Source organism: Rissa tridactyla, chromosome 13, assembly GCF_028500815.1.
Source record: "Rissa tridactyla isolate bRisTri1 chromosome 13, bRisTri1.patW.cur.20221130, whole genome shotgun sequence".
In the NCBI taxonomy this organism is placed as follows: domain Eukaryota; kingdom Metazoa; phylum Chordata; class Aves; order Charadriiformes; family Laridae; genus Rissa; species Rissa tridactyla.
Window position 1 is genome coordinate 2,311,167 of NC_071478.1, and position 17,044 is coordinate 2,328,210.

The 17,044-nt window shown below is 48.8% G+C and overlaps 1 protein-coding gene across 4 annotated transcripts in view; it reads left to right on the forward strand.

Moving 5' to 3' along the window:
* The window catches only part of TTC28 (tetratricopeptide repeat domain 28), a 172,505-nt gene that overhangs the window by 128,579 nt on the left and 26,882 nt on the right, over nt 1-17,044 (forward strand). For all 4 annotated transcript variants that reach the window (XM_054219393.1, XM_054219394.1, XM_054219395.1 and 1 more), the window contains 7 exons: nt 2,954-4,295; nt 4,682-5,205; nt 6,823-6,932; nt 7,246-7,375; nt 7,810-8,028; nt 10,065-10,230; nt 15,778-15,918. In XM_054219393.1, coding sequence (XP_054075368.1) covers nt 2,954-4,295; nt 4,682-5,205; nt 6,823-6,932; nt 7,246-7,375; nt 7,810-8,028; nt 10,065-10,230; nt 15,778-15,918 — 2,632 coding nt within the window. The remainder of the gene's footprint in view (nt 1-2,953; nt 4,296-4,681; nt 5,206-6,822; nt 6,933-7,245; nt 7,376-7,809; nt 8,029-10,064; nt 10,231-15,777; nt 15,919-17,044) is intronic.

Below are 17,044 nucleotides of genomic sequence, written 5' to 3' on the forward strand. Positions count from 1 at the left end.
CAGAAGGCTATCTTTTACTCTGAAGTCAATAATTATAGCTGTAAGAATGAGTCAGAATGCTGATGCTTCAAAGTGACAGTGTGTTCTGGATCCTTCTTCCTTAAGTGCCACAACAGATGGGTGACAGCTCAAGCAAACTAATGTGATAGCAGGCTCCATGGGTGAGAAGAGCACAGCTTTGTTCTCTGTTATGCTGCTTGGTTTTGTCCTGGGTATCTCCTGGTAAACATTTGCTCACTGTTTTTCTCCTTTCTTGGCAGTAAAGAGGCTGACTAAAACATTTAGAACTGTGAAGGCTCCATCTCCCATGCGTCTGTGAACCTCATTTTTGTCTGGTGAGGAATGCACAAAAAGAGTATATATTTGGTAGGTGGTGATTTTGGAGTCTGAGTCAGACCCTTTCCTTCCTGGGCCATCCTTTGTGATTACCCCTGGCAAATGATGGAAACATACCAGGAGGTGCTGTGTGGGGTCTCTTACCAGGTTCCTCTTTTCCCAAGAGCAACCTTAATTTTTTAGATGAAATCCTGGGAATTTGCTTGAGCAGGGCTTGTGACAGAGAGCAGCCTTTTTGGGGGACGTAGTGTGCAAGGTGAGATGCTTTTCTTCTTGTTTCCAGATGAGTCTTTGGTCTTATAGTCTTGAAGTGCACGTCTTCTTATAGTTTACTGCTGATTTTCATCACTCCGTTCGTGTTGCTGTGGTATGTAAGCTTGTCCAATCCTTTCTCCATAATAATCCCATCCTTCTCTGTGTCAGCAGTGCTGCTTAACTGGGGTTCGTCATCACATCATGAGTAGCTCTCGCTTCCTTTGTGCCAAAGTCACCACTAAAAATTTTTAAGAAGGTTTGTTCTCTTTTCTGCTTTCTGACTCTTACTTAAGAGGAATCTCATCCAAGAACAAGTTATGCAGACAGTCAGCTGAACTCAAATTTGCTTTTAACCTGTTTTCTGTCCTCTCTCTCCCTTTTACGGTCACTTCAAGCTGAGTGTTTTCCCGCAGCTGGTTTCTCGGAGGAGGTGGAGAGTGGTGCTGGTGGAGAGCAATGGCATGTCTTGTCTCCTTGAGGAGTCTGTCCGTTTAGCAGTAAGAGATTAGGAAAAGCTTGCTCTTATTCTGGAAACCCGGGTTTTCCGGGGTGGTTTTCAATGACCATGTGTTTAGCTTTCTCACAGGTGGGCCCCGCTGTGTTGCATCCCTCTGGGCAGGGTCTGGCTGCCCGCGCTGGAGCCAGGGCACCCCGAGGTGCTGGCTGGGAGGGACACAGCATTCGGGAGACAGGGCTGGGGGCGCCGGCTCCTCGGGGCAGTGCTGGTTCTGCCAGCTTCCAGCTCGAGCACCACTGTTTCCAGGGGAGAGATTTAGCTAATTCCATCTTTTTAGTTCCTGAAGCAGTGGGACACTTTCACAGTGACTATAGTGACTGGGTTTTGCAGTTTATGTGTTACTCAGCTTTGTGTCCAATCCAGTTACGCCCCTTGTAATTACTTTGTGTTTTTTCTGCAGAAATCAGTGGTCTCTCCTGTGAGTGCCCTGCTGTGTGTGGCTGTCCATCGATCCCCAGCACTGGCCATGTCTCCAGATGGGAGATAAAGGGCCAAAATACTCACGTGGGGTCACTTAGCTTAGTTCATCCCATCCTTGCTGCCACCACCTTCCCTCGTCATACCAAGAGGGAAACATCAGCCTGTAGCAGCCAGAGATGCAATAGCTAATGCTGATCAATTAGAGCCACAGGCTCACTGGAGCTGAGGAGGGATTTGGCCGGGAGCTGGGCTGACACCAGGGAGCCAGTCCCTCGTGCCATGAGCTCTAGCTGCGCTCACGACTGCAGTGCAGGGGGAGAGGAACGAACTGTCGTCAGCAGCCAGGCGTTTCCTGGTTTGGTCCTGTTTTGTTCTGCCCATGTTTTCTAAATTGCCTTCTCCTGAAGCCTCGTGTCACTAGGGAAGTGAGCAGAATTTTTGAATGACTCGCTTTGATAGAAATACAGGTAATCCAGCCAGAGTGCTTCACGCTGACGTAATGGAACTTGGGTTTTCAATCCCACGTGAGTTTAAAAAATGAATCTGCGAGGTCCAAATTGCCTCAGGAAAACAAATTTCAGCCCTCCTGTTCCAGGCTTACTTGGAAAGCCTCTGTCTTCAAATTTGTCTTTAAAAGTAGAAGCCAAGAGGAGGCTGATGCGCAGGGCCCGATCGCAGCCTGCTGCGCTGGCCGGTGGCCGGGGAAGGCAGCTGCCTCCTGACCCGCCACATCTCTTCCCCCTCAGCACGTTGGTTGTGATACAGAGGTGGACATAGCAAACTGTTTTATCTTAGGGGCAGGGAAGGACCTGAAGCTGTCTTCAGGTACCAAGTAGCTGTGACAAATCTGCAAGCTCTGTGTTTGCAGGGCCTCCTTCAGTGGCTCCTGGATCTCCAGGCCTGTTCATGAGTGTTTGCAAAGGAGCCACATGTATTATTAGCACAGAGTTTAACTGAAGCATAAGTTGTAACATTAGCAGATTCAGAGCTCCTGTTCCCCTGTCTCATAACAAATACAAGATGATTTGACTGAAATTGAAAAGCAAATGTTTTCTCGCTCAGTGTGTTGAGTATGGGCTCTGGAATCACCAGGTATCATTGATGGAAAAAAAAAATAAATAGCATAATTAAAAAGCAGATGGGCATTTTATAAGGCCAGACCATCTGGTTGTTGTGGTGAGTGTGTGCTTCATGTGTAATATAAACCTTCTCTGGGGTTGGCCTGTTAGGCGCGAGGAAGCAGTTCGTTTGAGAGGGGCCGTGCCGTGCCGGCTGTGCCGGGGACGCCTCGGGGTGCTGTGGGGAAGGGGCCAGGCCACGAGCTGCCGAGGGCTGGGCTGCGGGAAAGGCTTGGCATGGCAAAGTGTTGCAGAAGGGTTAGCTCAGAGGAGTGCTTTTGTTGAGCCCGTTTCTGTTATTTTTCAGGAATCATTCACCAGATGAAAGGCGACTATGACACTGCGCTGCGGCTGCATAAGACACATCTGTCCATCGCTCAGGAGCTCAGCGATTACGCGGCGCAGGGCCGAGCCTATGGCAACATGGGCAACGCTTACAACGCTCTCGGCATGTATGACCAGGCTGTCAAGTACCATCGGCAGGAGCTGCAGATCTCCATGGAAGTCAATGACCGAGCCTCTCAGGCTTCTACACACGGGAACTTAGCAGTTGCCTATCAAGCGCTGGGTGCCCATGACCGTGCTCTGCAGCACTACCAAAATCATCTCAACATTGCCCGGGAGCTGCGAGACATCCAGAGTGAAGCACGGGCCCTCAGCAATTTGGGCAACTTCCACTGCTCACGAGGAGAGTACGTGCAGGCAGCCCCTTACTACGAGCAGTACCTGCGCTTGTCCCCAGAGCTGCAGGACATGGAAGGGGAGGGGAAAGTTTGCCATAACCTTGGCTACGCCCATTACTGCCTTGGCAACTACGAGGAAGCTGTTAAGTACTACGAGCAGGATCTTGCCTTAGCAAAGGATCTTCATGACAAACTGAGCCAAGCCAAAGCCTATTGCAATCTAGGCCTGGCCTTCAAAGCCTTGATGGACTTCAGCAAAGCAGAGGAGTGTCAAAAGTACTTGTTATCCCTGGCCCAGTCTCTGAACAATTCCCAGGCCAAATTCCGAGCTCTGGGGAATTTAGGGGATATTTTTGTCTGTAAAAAAGATGTAAATGGTGCAATAAAGTTTTATGAGCAGCAGTTGAGCTTAGCCCATCATGTTAAAGACAGGAGACTGGAAGCCAGCGCCTATGCAGCCTTGGGCTCTGCATACAGAATGATACAGAAGTGTGACAAGGCTTTAGGTTACCACACGCAGGAGCTGGAGGTGTACCAGGAGCTGGGAGATATGCCGGGCGAATGCAGAGCACATGGTCACCTTGCTGCAGTGTATATGTCACTTGGGAAGTACACCATGGCCTTCAAGTGTTACGAAGAACAGCTGGAGCTTGGGCAGAAGTTGAAGGACCCCAGCATAGAAGCCCAAGTCTATGGTAACATGGGCATTACCAAGATGAATATGAATGTCATGGAGGAAGCTATCGGCTACTTTGAACAGCAGCTGGCCATGCTGCAGCAGCTCAGTGGAAATGAATCTGTGTTAGATCGGGGCCGAGCATATGGAAACCTGGGAGATTGTTACGAGGCTCTGGGAGATTTTGAGGAAGCTATAAAGTATTACGAACAGTACCTGTCTGTGGCTCAGAGCTTGAACCGTATGCAAGATCAGGCAAAGGCCTACCGGGGCTTGGGCAATGGGCACAGGTAAGAAGTGCTGTAATCTGTTCTAATGACAAACAGTGACGTACAGGTACAAATGGATGCATTGTGTTACTGATGGGGTGTGTTCTTGTGGCCATTGTACACGTGCACGGGGATGTGGCATAGGAGTGAGTGACAGAGTCCTCTGGGTGCTGAGGACTGTGCTACCGGCTCAAATAACGAAGCTGATGTTGCTCCGCCCTGAGAGGAAGAGAAGTGTTTAGGGTGGCAGAAGGGGGAGGCTGATGCAGAAGGGGGTGGTGATGTCTTCTGGGGGGAGCATTTTTCTCTGCCTGAAAGATTTGAGCTGGCCTCTGGAGGAAATGACAAAACCCCTTCTTTCAAGAAAATAGTGGCAAAATAAATGCTGTTGTTTTCTTCCCTTGTAGGGCTATGGGAAGTTTGCAGCAGGCTCTGGTGTGCTTTGAGAAGAGGCTCGTGGTGGCACATGAGCTGGGGGAGGCATTTAACAAAGCCCAGGCCTACGGGGAGCTGGGGAGCCTGCACAGCCAGCTGGGGAACTACGAACAAGCCATTTCTTGCCTGGAGCGGCAGCTGAACATCGCTCGGGAGATGAAGGACCGAGCTCTGGAGAGCGATGCCGCCTGCGGCCTTGGTGGGGTCTACCAGCAGATGGGGGAGTACGACACAGCCCTGCAGTATCACCAGCTGGACCTGCAGATTGCGGAGGAGACCAACAACCCCACGTGCCAGGGCCGGGCCTACGGGAACCTGGGCCTGACCTACGAGTCCTTGGGCACCTACGAGAGGGCGGTGGTTTATCAGGAGCAGCACCTCAGCATTGCAGCACAAATGAATGACCTTGTAGCCAAAACTGTGTCTTACAGCAGTCTGGGGAGGACTCATCACGCCTTGCAGAACTACTCTCAGGCTGTGATGTACCTGCAGGAAGGTAAGGGGCTGAATTAGGTGACACAGCATGCAGTGGTAGGTGCGGGGGGACAGGAGGGAGGCCTGAGGGTATGGAGAGAAGTGAGGAACTGTGAGCCTGGCACTAAGAGGATGTGTTTGACAGTGGCCTTTGATGCAAAAGCTCTTGCAGACTTCCATAGCTGCTCTTGAGCATCTGTGTGAGTAGCTGTCCAAGCAGGCTGTTATGCCACGTCAGTCGGAGCCTTCCTGGCATCCTGTAGCCAAAGCATTGCAAAGCACGATCTGTGCCTTCCTGGGGACATCTCAGCTGGCTCTGAGCTTGAATCCAGACTGCAGCTGGCAGAGTCTCTTTATAAGCTCGTTTGTGCCGAAGCCTACAGTGTGTGAACCTTCTCTACAAAATAGCATTGCGTACCAGGAACTGACTCTGGGAAAACCACGTCAGGTCACGATGGATCTCTCTGGTCCTGAGAGCAGGTCTCAAACTGATGTGTGCCTTGCTGGTAGCCACCTGGCTTTTCCTTCTGTGTTCAAGCGGGAGTGAGACCAGGTGGGTGAGTGTCCTCTAAACTGTGAGTGAAACCAGGTTGTGTTTGAGAGGGGGGTGAGGGAGGTTCAGCCCTCAGTGTCCGTGAGCCATCTGCCGATGCTGAGCGCCGGGGACAGCACTGGCTTGTGAGTTGTACTGCTGCAAGGGATTCCAGCGTGCAAGCAGCATCTGTTCAAGGTGGTGGCTCTCTGATGGAGGAGATGAGCAGCATAGCTGGAGTGTATGAAGCTGGAAGCCGAAGGATTAATTACATCAGTTAGTCTGGTTTTCCTGAAACTGACCTTGGCAGGATTCCAGTATGCTGAGGGAATTCAATTAAGTTGGAAGGGGAAAAATTAAATACAGCTCCTTCTCCTGGTGTGACGCAGAATTCCTGAAAAGCCTGCAAATGCTAGCTGCTGCGGAGCTGCGTGGTCATGACAGGGTCCCCGCTCCCCAGTCCGCGGGAAACCTGAGGTGCCTAAGAGGAGGCATCCCTGTTTGTCAGCAGGGCCCACGGAGGCGAGAGGTTTGGAGCGTGGTGGAAGGCGGGATGACACAGAAGGTGCTTCTGGAAGTGAAACGAGCTCCAGGTTGTTCACGCCAGGACCCTGCCCTCTGCCCTGGCTCGGTACATGAGCCACACAGAGTCTGCCAGAAGGCTGGAGAAAGCTGGTGGGAAACGAGCCAGTAATGTGGCAAGAGGTGTCTTTTCTGGCAGCGTTTGGCAGCTGAATGTGATTTTTGGTTGTCTGTGTGGTTTTTAAGGTTTAAAAGTTCAACTTTTGATAGGGGCTTACTGAGTGTGTCTCAGGGGACTGCCCCTTAACGTCGCTTAGGGAAGTCTTGGTCCATGGAAATGTCTGTCTTGCTGAGGCACCTCTCACTCTGGTGCCGATTCGAGTGTCGGCAGACTCGACACTGGCACTGCCCTGCTCAGTGTCCCACTGCTCAGCAGCTCCGTGGCCGTCTCTGCCTGCCATGGCAGCCTGGGAGGCCGGGGGCCACCTGAGCCAAGAGCCCGCCAGGCTGCTGAGGCAGAATCGCTCCAGAATGGCCAAAGCACCCTCTCCCCTTTGGCCCTCTCTCACTTTGACTCCTTTTCAGGACTGAGGCTGGCAGAGCAGCTGGGACGCAGAGAAGATGAAGCCAAAATCCGCCACGGCCTCGGCCTCTCCCTCTGGGCGAGTGGGAACCTGGAGGAGTCTCAGCACCAGGTATACCATGGTCTGCCCCGTGATGGCCAGCTTGTGTCCTCTGAGCCCTTCGGGTCATTCCTGTCCTCAGGGGAGGGAATGAATGTCTGGCGCGTGCTGGGGAGGGTGTGTAATGCACTGAGCCGACTCAGGCCCGTGTGCCGTTCTGCTCCATCCGAAGTCACCTCCCCTCTGCCAGGGATGCTGCCATCCCGAGGGGCTGTCTGAGGCAGACCTCCCCTGCCTGAGGGTATGTTGGCCCTGGATCCTCCTGCTCTCCCAGCCGGTGCTTTGTGCTGTGTAAGGAAGTCACTGTGGCTGTTTTCCCTCCCAGCTGTACCGGGCCTCGGCACTGTTTGAAACCATCCGACATGAGGTGCAGCTGAGCACAGATTACAAGCTGTCACTCTTCGACCTGCAGACATCCTCCTATCAGGCCCTGCAGCGAGTACTTGTCAGTCTCGGTAAGAGATGCCATCATATGCTGAGCTGAACTCCAAGCCCATGCCATCAGTTCAACTGAAGTTGCGGGGGGGCAGTTCATGATACGCCTTCGCTCCTCATCTGTCCAATACAGCACAGCATTTCTTTGCCAGGACAGAAATAAGGGTCTCCTGCTTTGGGTGTCAGGTGCCTTTGGATCTTCTTTCTTGCTTTGTCCATTCATTTGCCTTTCTGTGGCTCGTTTTCCCATGTTAGTACCCGTGTTTCCCCGTGTTAGTACCTGCAGCCAAGATGATCTATGAAACTGTGTTCCGGCTACTCTTTCCAGAATAAATGCTGTGACCCTGGTTTCCCAGGCGTTAGTTTGGGTTGGGATAGCAGCTGTCCCTGTTCCTGCTCATTGTGCTGCAGACCACATTGGTGTCAGGTCTGAGAGATGGCTTTGTCTTTTCAGGGCACCATGATGAAGCGTTGGCAGTAGCAGAGAGAGGACGAACGAGAGCATTTGCTGACCTGCTTGTGGAACGTCAGACTGGGCAACAGGACTCTGATCCCTATTCTCCAGTGACCATTGACCAGGTCCTGGAGACAGTGAATGGCCAGAGGGGACTTGTTCTCTACTACTCACTGGCTGCAGGTTATCTGTACAGCTGGCTGCTGGCTCCTGGGGCAGGTGAGGTTCTTCTTGGAGATGAGACAAAGGGAGAATTGTACCATTTGTAGCTTGGAATGAATCTGGGACCAGAGTGAACATACGAGGGAATCCTTTCCATCTAGTACGTTAAAGCTGAATAGACTGGAAATGATGGCATAGCCACAGCAATAATGACTTGGAAGTGCTTATTCAGGGCTTTGATGCTCACCTGGAGATGGAAATGTTTCACATGTTTAATATTTCCATTTTTCAACCTCTAATCCGTATATATTTCCCACAGGGCAGAGCATAGCAGTAATGAGATTCCAAGTATGTTGGCTCTGTGAGAGTCTGCTATGCATAAGAATCCCTACTTTAATTATATTTCTGTGCCTTATCCTTTCAAAAGCTTTTGACGTTTATTCGCTGAAGTGGATTGCAGAAAACAGAAGGGCGTCCCTGCTTCCTGATATGCCATTGAACTGCCTGATCCTCTGAATTCTTCTCATATGAATGTGGAAACACTTATCACAGAGGAGCAAGGAGGATTAATTTGAAGAGGATTGCTTTTTGCAGACAGCTGTTGTTCATTATCTAATAAAGTGATGACTGTAAATTTTCATGAGTCCTTTCTGGATATAATTTAATAATTGCAGTCCTTCACCATGACAAAGCTAAAGAGATAAAAAGCAATATTTAGATTGCACCAAAAATGCTTCAGGAAGGGAAGCAAGCGTTCACACGTGCTTGACTTCAGATGGGGTGACAGCGATTGGAGGATATGCTTTTTGGGGGCGTTTTGCTGTGTAGCATGTATAAGTGTAAAATGGTGGTGTCCTGCTATGCGTCCAGTCACTAATTGGCTCTTCAGGCCTGTAGTTGGCACAAAAAAATGCCAGTAATTCTATAGTATTAATATCAAGCTGAACTTACTAAAATGATATGGATCAGAAGTATAGGGTTTGCCTCTAGGCTTCATGACCAGTCTCCCTCCTCCTTGCCCAAACTGGGTCTTGTGAAAAAGCAGTTGCGCTCTTCAAGTGCGTGGGTTTGCGACTGCCTCCTCGAAGGCACTGTCAGGTGCTGGGAAGGAGAGGGGCTGCGGTGCTTCAAGGGTTCCACTTGAGCAGCTCTGCTGGGGAGCTCTTCAGCAGTGACTCTGGCCCAGCCACAGTGACCTCGTCTTGTGTCGTTAGTGCTGACAGAGAGCGCAGCGTCAGTGGCAGCCCGGGATCCTCATTATCCCGCTGAGATGGGACCCTTGGAGCCTCTTCGCTGATTCTGTCTTTGCTGCTGTTACTGCAGAAGGAGTTGCTTTATTCTTTATTCATCCACTCTTCTTAACTGGTTTAATAATTTATGCTGTCAAGGCAAACAGGGCATCCAGAACAGCCTTTTACTGTTGATCACAGGCTGTAGAATTAATTATATCAGAAAGGATATGCCAGTCTGAGTGGAGGAAGGTTTTATCTGCAGGAGTAGTTGAATTCTTAACAAAACAGTGAGTGTCCTTTATCTGGTTTACCCATTGTGAAATGCTATCTTTTTATATTTTAGTATGCATTAATCCATCTTTTTCTTTCTTTGTATATAATGTATTTTCATGCATATGAGTGAAATGAAAAATCTTTGTGTGATGTGAGGAGGTTCTGCTGTAGTAATAACACTTTTGTTCGGCATTTGAGCCTTGTGTGTTCAATTTGTGTGATCAGAGGCTATTAGTAGGTATTTTTCATGCGCGTCTATTGAAATGCGAATTACTCTGGTAGGTGCTTGTCTGAAAGATCTGTTTTATAATTTATATAAAACTGCTGCAATAGCAAATGCATTCTGAGCATCTCATAAAAGCACTGCTCTGCCTTTGTACTTTTGAGCCATCATTTGCAAAGCACAATACCAGATTTTAAAAGCAAGGCTGTAATACGGAATGCTGGAAAAGCCCTGTGGAGACGTGGCACGGAGTGCTTTGCCCCAGTTGTACTCAAAATGCCAAATGCTGTGCCACTTCCTAGGCAGTTGCTGGCAGTGCTCTTTCTGCCCTGCAGAAATAACCTCATGATTCTGGTGCCTTGTAGGAATTCTGAAATTTCATGAGTATTATCTGGGTGACAGCCTGACAGAAAATGCTGGGGAATTCCATGAAGCCAACAGCGTGACCCTGCAGACAATAACAAACTCGGCGCTGGAACAGTACATCTCAAGTGTGCGGGAGGCTCTGGGAGTGGATTCCTACTATACCCGGTAAGTTGGGGAGGGGGCTCTAACATCCTGGTTCCTGCTCTCCCACCTAAAAGCAACTTATAACAGTCTGGGATGAGCTAATCGGCTGAGAAGTCTGAGAACTGAGAGTCAGAGTAGGGGCAAATTTTCATTGCAGGCACGAAAAAATTGCTTTATTTTTGTATCCATGGCCATTTTTCTGCCAAGTAACTCTATGTGCACATGCAAATAAGGTTTGAACCCATAGGCTGGGTAATGAATCTATAGATCGGATGAGGAGGCAGATGCCATGTCTGACTGTATATGGGCAGATTCCATCCTACTTACAGTTTCCAGTGTAATTAATTCCCCTTCAAAGGTTTACTTATGAAAAACTGCAAATACCACAGGAATTCCACCCCCCTCCAAATATGTTCCCTTGTGGCCATAACTGAGTAAATAATTTACAGTGAATTAATCTGTCTGATGAATTTCAGCAAAGAGGGAGGAACCTTACTCCAGTTTATTACTCAGATAGGTTCCACAACTGTGTTTCCTCATTTTTTTTATCCTATGGATTTATCACAAGTCAGGCTTTTTTACTTATTTATACTCAATCTCATGATCTCTTATGGTGTTTGGTTTGATTTATTGATTGGATGAGTATAGTTTCTATGCTGATATTTACAAGTAGTTTTTCCTCTGAATGCTTCTGTCTGAAAAACAGAGTTGGGGATGTCCCTGTCTTCGTGTGTTCTTTTTGAGTGAAGCATACAGGGGAAAGGATGTGGCGACAGTTCAGTGTGCTGTTATAAGTGAACCTTGCTACCTAGTCTGAAATTGCTTTGGTTTTGGTGGGTTAGTAGCACGCCGGCAGTTTGCAGGTCTAGTTTACTACTAGTAGGAAGGGGACCTATATGTATGTGTTGGATGATTTGTTAACCAGCCCCCAAAATGGTGCGAGTGGAGACACAGGCTCTTTCAGGTTATACGGTGGTTTAGGCTTTTTTTTTAAACCATTTTGCTTTTTTCTGCAGCACTGAGATTTGTGAGTGAAACACTCTTGAGTCCCCGAGACTGTGGACAAACATCCTCTGGCCCAGCTTTGATGGTGAAAGCACTAACGGTGCCATTAGCAGCCCGTGCTCGAGGTTGCCACTCTTCAGGTCCCTCTCTGCGCGTGACCCGCCGTCTGCAGGGACAGTGAACGCCTGAGCCAGGGGTTCCACGTAATGATGTTGACCAAGAAAGAGGAAATGATGACATCGATCCTCAAATCGATTTGTGCTCAGGGTTCTGTGGGCAACTGGGAAACTGTTCAGCTCTCCTAATTAGTCCTTGTTCATTTTTTGTAATAGCTACCATAGGCAGCAAATGCAGCTGCGTGGGTGAGACTGCAGCGGCGTGAGTTAGAGCGTTGCTGTGCAGAAGGCAGCAGTAAAACCAAGCTGTGCTTTGTAGTCCACTCACCAGCAGTGTCCTCGGCTTCCTGCTCTTGATGCTGACACCTTAATCTTACAAGACAGGAATTTTCCATCGGATCAAAATAAGAGTGTAATCCCAGGCCTGAAGTTTCCCATTAGGTGTTTCAGCTATGTAGAACGGTACCAGATTTCCTGCTTGCTTTCCCCAGGGCTTGCTCCGGTCTCTCACAGACAAATTAATTCTCCCCTTGGGGCAGGGAGAACATGACACTTGGTTGAGTTACGCCCCCAGCAGCAGTAACCAGCTTGCTGGGTTTGAAGCTCTGAGAGGGCTGTGGACACGTGTGCTCAGCACAGATGGTGAGTCTGAGTCCCTCTGTGCTTTTGCTTCACGGGAGCATCTGATGCCGGAAGGGAGCTGGAAGGCGTCAGAGGTTGTGGATTCAGGTCTGGTAGATTGCTTTTGTTGTTTTCACAGGTTTAAAAGTAAATTAAACAATGTGTGTCTATGTTGGGATACTGAATGTGTCCTGAAAGGTTTGCAAGGCAGGATGGGCTCAGGTTGTGGTGACGCATTCTTTTGGTTTTACCTTTCTTTAGGGAACTGAAGAGAAAGCTCTGCCTAAGTTTCTTTAGTTGTTTGGTTTTTTTCCTGTACCAAAAGAAATACTGGATTTGTGAAAGTTTGGGAAAAGGTGTCTCTGTCAGATAAATCAGTGGCGCAGTGCCAGGCTTATCTTTGCTTCTCAGTGCTCTCGGTGCTCTGGCGTTGCTAGTCCAGGGAACGCATGCACTGGGCTCCCCAGCCTGGCCTCCTGCTCCTGGAGCCTGATTCTGGGCTCGAGCCAGCTTGCAGAGTTGTTTCAAAGAGCCACTGCCAAGCTGTTTAGTACGAGCACGGGGTTGCGAGTCAGGAATCGGTGCTGTGCACTTCATGTGCGACCTCTGAGGTCTGGCCAAGCCTTGCTGCTGTTGTCCGTCTTCTCCGAGAGAGACAGCAGCTCTCCTGCCTTAGGCCACTGCGAGAGATGTGAGAGCTGGGACAGTCGTGGCAATGAAATGGCGTGGCCTCTCTGGCTTACCCTCTGCCAAGAGGGCAGCTTCAACCCTCTGGCATGGGGCTGTCCCCTCTGCTCTTGGGCCGGGAGCGTTTCCCTGCTGTGATAACCCGCTTCTCTGGCAGGACTGTGAAGGCTTTGGGGCCTCTCCGGTTCGGGTATGGGGACAGGACTGGTGCTGCCACAACACGGACTGCCAAACGGCTCTGTGTGTCTGTGTGTGTGTGTTTATACACCTTTTCTGTGGTTCCTCGGGGAAGAGTCCGAGATGAGTTGTTGCTGGGTGTCTGTGGGCTGCACTCAGGGAACACGGACGGTGTCCCTGGGCTGGGCTGTGCAAGAGCTTAAATAGCAGAAAGTTTGAACAGAAATAACATGTTCCCATTCAAGTATACAAAATGCTGAAAAGCAGACATTATTCCTGCTCGTCCAGGAACATCGGAGATAAAAGAACTGTGACGCTTTTAAAACTGTCAAGAAAAAAATCTGCAGAATGACACTGCCTGAGCCTAGCGTGATTTCAGCTCAGTCATTAGCCAAGAAAGCTTACTAAAATAAAAGACAAAAAAAAAATCAGGGATCTGTATCTCAGTGTGCTGCTTGGAAGGTTCTTGGCAGCTGGCTAAACATTTATATGCAGTTTATGAATGGAATTCATTTCCCAATAATTGTCTGTATTCGTATAACGCCTTCAGGCCTGAGCACTATTCCTGGCGTTAAGTTCGACTTCAATAGAGAAGTTTATCACCTGCGCTACCAGAAAAGCGTTTGTTCAGAACACTGCCAGCTTGAGAGGAGATCTCAGGATTTTTTGCTGTGTTTTGGGGCCGTTGGATTTTTTTGTTTTAACAGGGTGGCTGTTGTGTCAGTCTCCTAAAGAACACAAGACGTTCTTTTCCCCACTTCAGTTGAAATCTGCCCCAACAACTCCCAGCCATGCGGCGAATTGAATCTTACCCTCTAGATATGCATATGCACAACTGAAATCTGCAGTTATGCCTCGGGTAACACATTTGCAGAGACTTTTTTCAGTTCCATTAACCGTTTGTCACCACAGATTCTCCTCCTGGCAAAGGGAGTTCTTTGGTCTTTAGGTTCTGGGATGAGTTTTTAATTTACTGTGATGTCAGTGTCCTCCTCCCTTCGTGGTGATGGTAGTGGTATGGTTTTGGTTAAGGGTTCTGGGTTTAATGCTTGCCTCTGAGATCATTGGGCTGGTGTGGTATGATCGCAGGCAGAAGCTCTTTCCCCACTTCAAAATTATATGCAGGGAATTAAACAAACAAATCTTGCCTGTTCCATGTGGGTGAACGTCATGTTCTGCTTTGAAACTCTTTCCCCACATGGACCAAGTGTTTCCCTCCAGCATTGCTGGCTGCCACCACGCTCCAGCGCACCAGACCCGCAGGAGAAGCTGTCATCTGCAGCCCGTCGAACCTGTTCTCTGCCTACCAGCAAAGAACAGAGGGACGTAAATATGTATGGCACACGTGGAAACTTTTCTTTGACTCTGACATCTCAGTTCATAGCTTGCTTAAGAGCACTGTGGTTGTGTGCTTTTGTGTTCAAATTTAAGTGTCATTGCCTTCTGTAATACCGTAGGCATGTTTGTAGGTGCTGTTGTGTCTCCGGAGCGGCACATCTTCCCGTTTTCTGCTCCTGGAGAGGAAGGGATGCTGTCATGGGTTGTGTCGTCAGGATTTTGCTGTGGTGGTGTTCAGTTCCACACTGCAGCCTTTGCTTTCCACTAGAAATGGTTCCTTTCAGCTGGTCTAATTAAGCTGACAAAAAAACCTCATAAAGTGTGAGAGACTTTAAAGTCTGCTTGAACTTGTGTTGGGACAGACTCCTTTCTCTTTAGGGAGAGCATGTGGCCTCTTTTGGGTTCATGAACTCAAGATTTTTGCCTCTTTAAGGAGCTCCAAATACTCATTGTGAGTGTTACTCAAAACTGTGCCAGGACTCCAGACCAAGCCTGCAGCTGGAGGAAGAACATGCAGGAGGCAGCTGTTGACAATGTTTTCTTTTCCCTTTCCCCGCCCCGCCCCTTCCCCGGCTGTTGTTCTGCTAGCCCCATTTCAGTGTTCAAGAAGTGATTGTCTTTTGTCAGGACTTATTGTTTCAGGTTATTAAATTATATTGACCTGGAAGTGTGCTTACAAGATACCCTGTGGTCCATACAGCAACACAGGGACAGCTCTAGTTACCTGCACAAGTTCGTGTTGTGCGTTAATTCAATTCGTGTGCTCTTTATTGGAAAATGTGCCCTTGAGGACAGGCTCAAAGTTATCAGGAACCCAAAAGGAAACAGAAATGAGATGCAAGGTGGCTTCAGCAGGTAGCATAACAGGTTTAGCTTAAGTGTACAAATCCCAAGGTCTGTGATGCGCCGTGTAATATGCAAATTAATTATTAGATTAAAGGGAGGTGACGTTAAGAATAGTTCTGTTTGCCTGCTGCTTTTAGAAAGAAGAGAAAACATTAACAGCGATTTGACAGAAAATCTACACTGAGATGATAATTTAGATATTAATGCCAGGAGATGGAAAATTTAGAAATTGTGGGCTCTGTTTCTCTCTGTATTGCTGCTGTCCTAGTGGCATTGATAAAATTTTTTCTCTGTGCCTTCCCTGTTTGTATAACAAGAGCAGCAACACAGCTCCCTTTTTTACGTTCCACTTTGCCAGGGAAGGAAGCATACAAAGCTTGGAGCTATTCTTGTGGAAATCTGAAAAGGATGCAGATTTGTTCATAGGCAAACGCCTGTTTGTAGGCAAATCAAGGGCTGAGTTGGTGTTCCCTGCAGACCTAGCTTTTCTGTGTTCTGCTACAGCTTCAAAAGTCCCTCCCTGCAGTGCGTGGCAATTTGGGTCCTGTATTTCCATCAGTGTGTGCCACTCTAAATCTTGAAGAACGCCTAGGAGAAGAGGAGGGGTTGGGGTTGTTACTCTCTGGCATTCCTAACAGGGGGAGGTGATGCAATCCAGGGAAAACTTTACTTTAGCATTTGTCTGAGGTTGTTTCTCTCAAACTGGCTGGGCGTTTGTCACAAAGCTGTTGCTCTGTCTTGCATCAATGACTCCTTCACGGTGCTGTTCCCCCTGCAGAGCCTGTGCCAGTAGCGAGACTGAGAGTGAAGCTGGGGATATCATGGACCAACAGTTTGAGGAGATGAATAACAAGCTGAACTCCATGACTGATCCGACTGGCTTCCTGAGGATGGTCAGCAGGAACAACCTCTTGAACAGGTGAGAATACAGCACTGCACTGTGGGGGTCAGTGAGCAGAACGAGACGTCTTGGTGACGGGCTTCTCTCAAAATGGCAAGTTTAGGGTGCAGCCGATGCCATTGCTCATGGTCTCCCTGTTGCCCCAAATCCTGGGGGCACAGAGCAGCAAACTGCTAATGCCCTTTACGGTTGCAGCAACCATCCATTCTTTACAGCATGGATGTATGGGGAATGTTAAGCATCTCTCTTAGGAATAAGGTCCACATGTTAGTACTGTGGTGCAGCACTCTCCCCTTCTGAGCAGAGGGGCCCTTAGGCATTTCCCCTTTGTCCTTTTCCTTTGTGTTCTTGTGGTGCAGTGAGAATTCCACCCTCCCTCAGGAGAGCTCTGCATCTTGCTCTTCATGGGATTGAGAATCCATTACTGCCTAGTGTTGCATGTGCATCCAGCCTGGGAGCTTTGAGTGCCTGGTGGCTTTCCACAGAAAGGTGGCCGACTGGGGGTTGATCTTGTTCTACAGACTCAAGTGTTGGATACGAGGGACAAAGAAGCCCTGCCAGGTCCTGGAATGGCATAGGGTCCTATTGCTCCTTCTTTAGAAATAGACATTTTCGGTAGGAAGGAGGCAGAACAAGGACTGAAAGTGTCATTGTGCCTCTTGTGGAAGGGAGGACCTCAGGCACTGGCAGAGACCTAGGTAGGACTATGTATGTCACTTAAGAGCTCAGTAGCTTCTTTTGGGAGATGTAGGGGGTGGCATCTTCATTGCGTTTCTAGGTGAATTAGATAGCTTAAGGTGATAGCCAGCAAGGACTTGTCAGCAATTGTTAAGTGACAACTCTGTCCTGAGGGACAGCCATTTCGAATTTGCTCTTCTCCTGGCCAAGCACTATTTTTGACTGTCTGAACAATTGCAAGGGAACTCAGTTTTGTCCCTGCTGTCTGTGAGGTGTGGTGCTTGGAGCTCTCTGCTACACACTTATTATGGAAATACTTCTTTCTGTTGATCTTCACTGTTGTACTGATTAGCTGGGTACGTGCTGCGTTTCCAGAGTTACAGGACTGTGCGCTAGCAGCGCAGTCTCCACTCATTTTCTGCCTCTTACGGCTTGATCAGGTCTCAGTCTTTCATATTACTGTGCT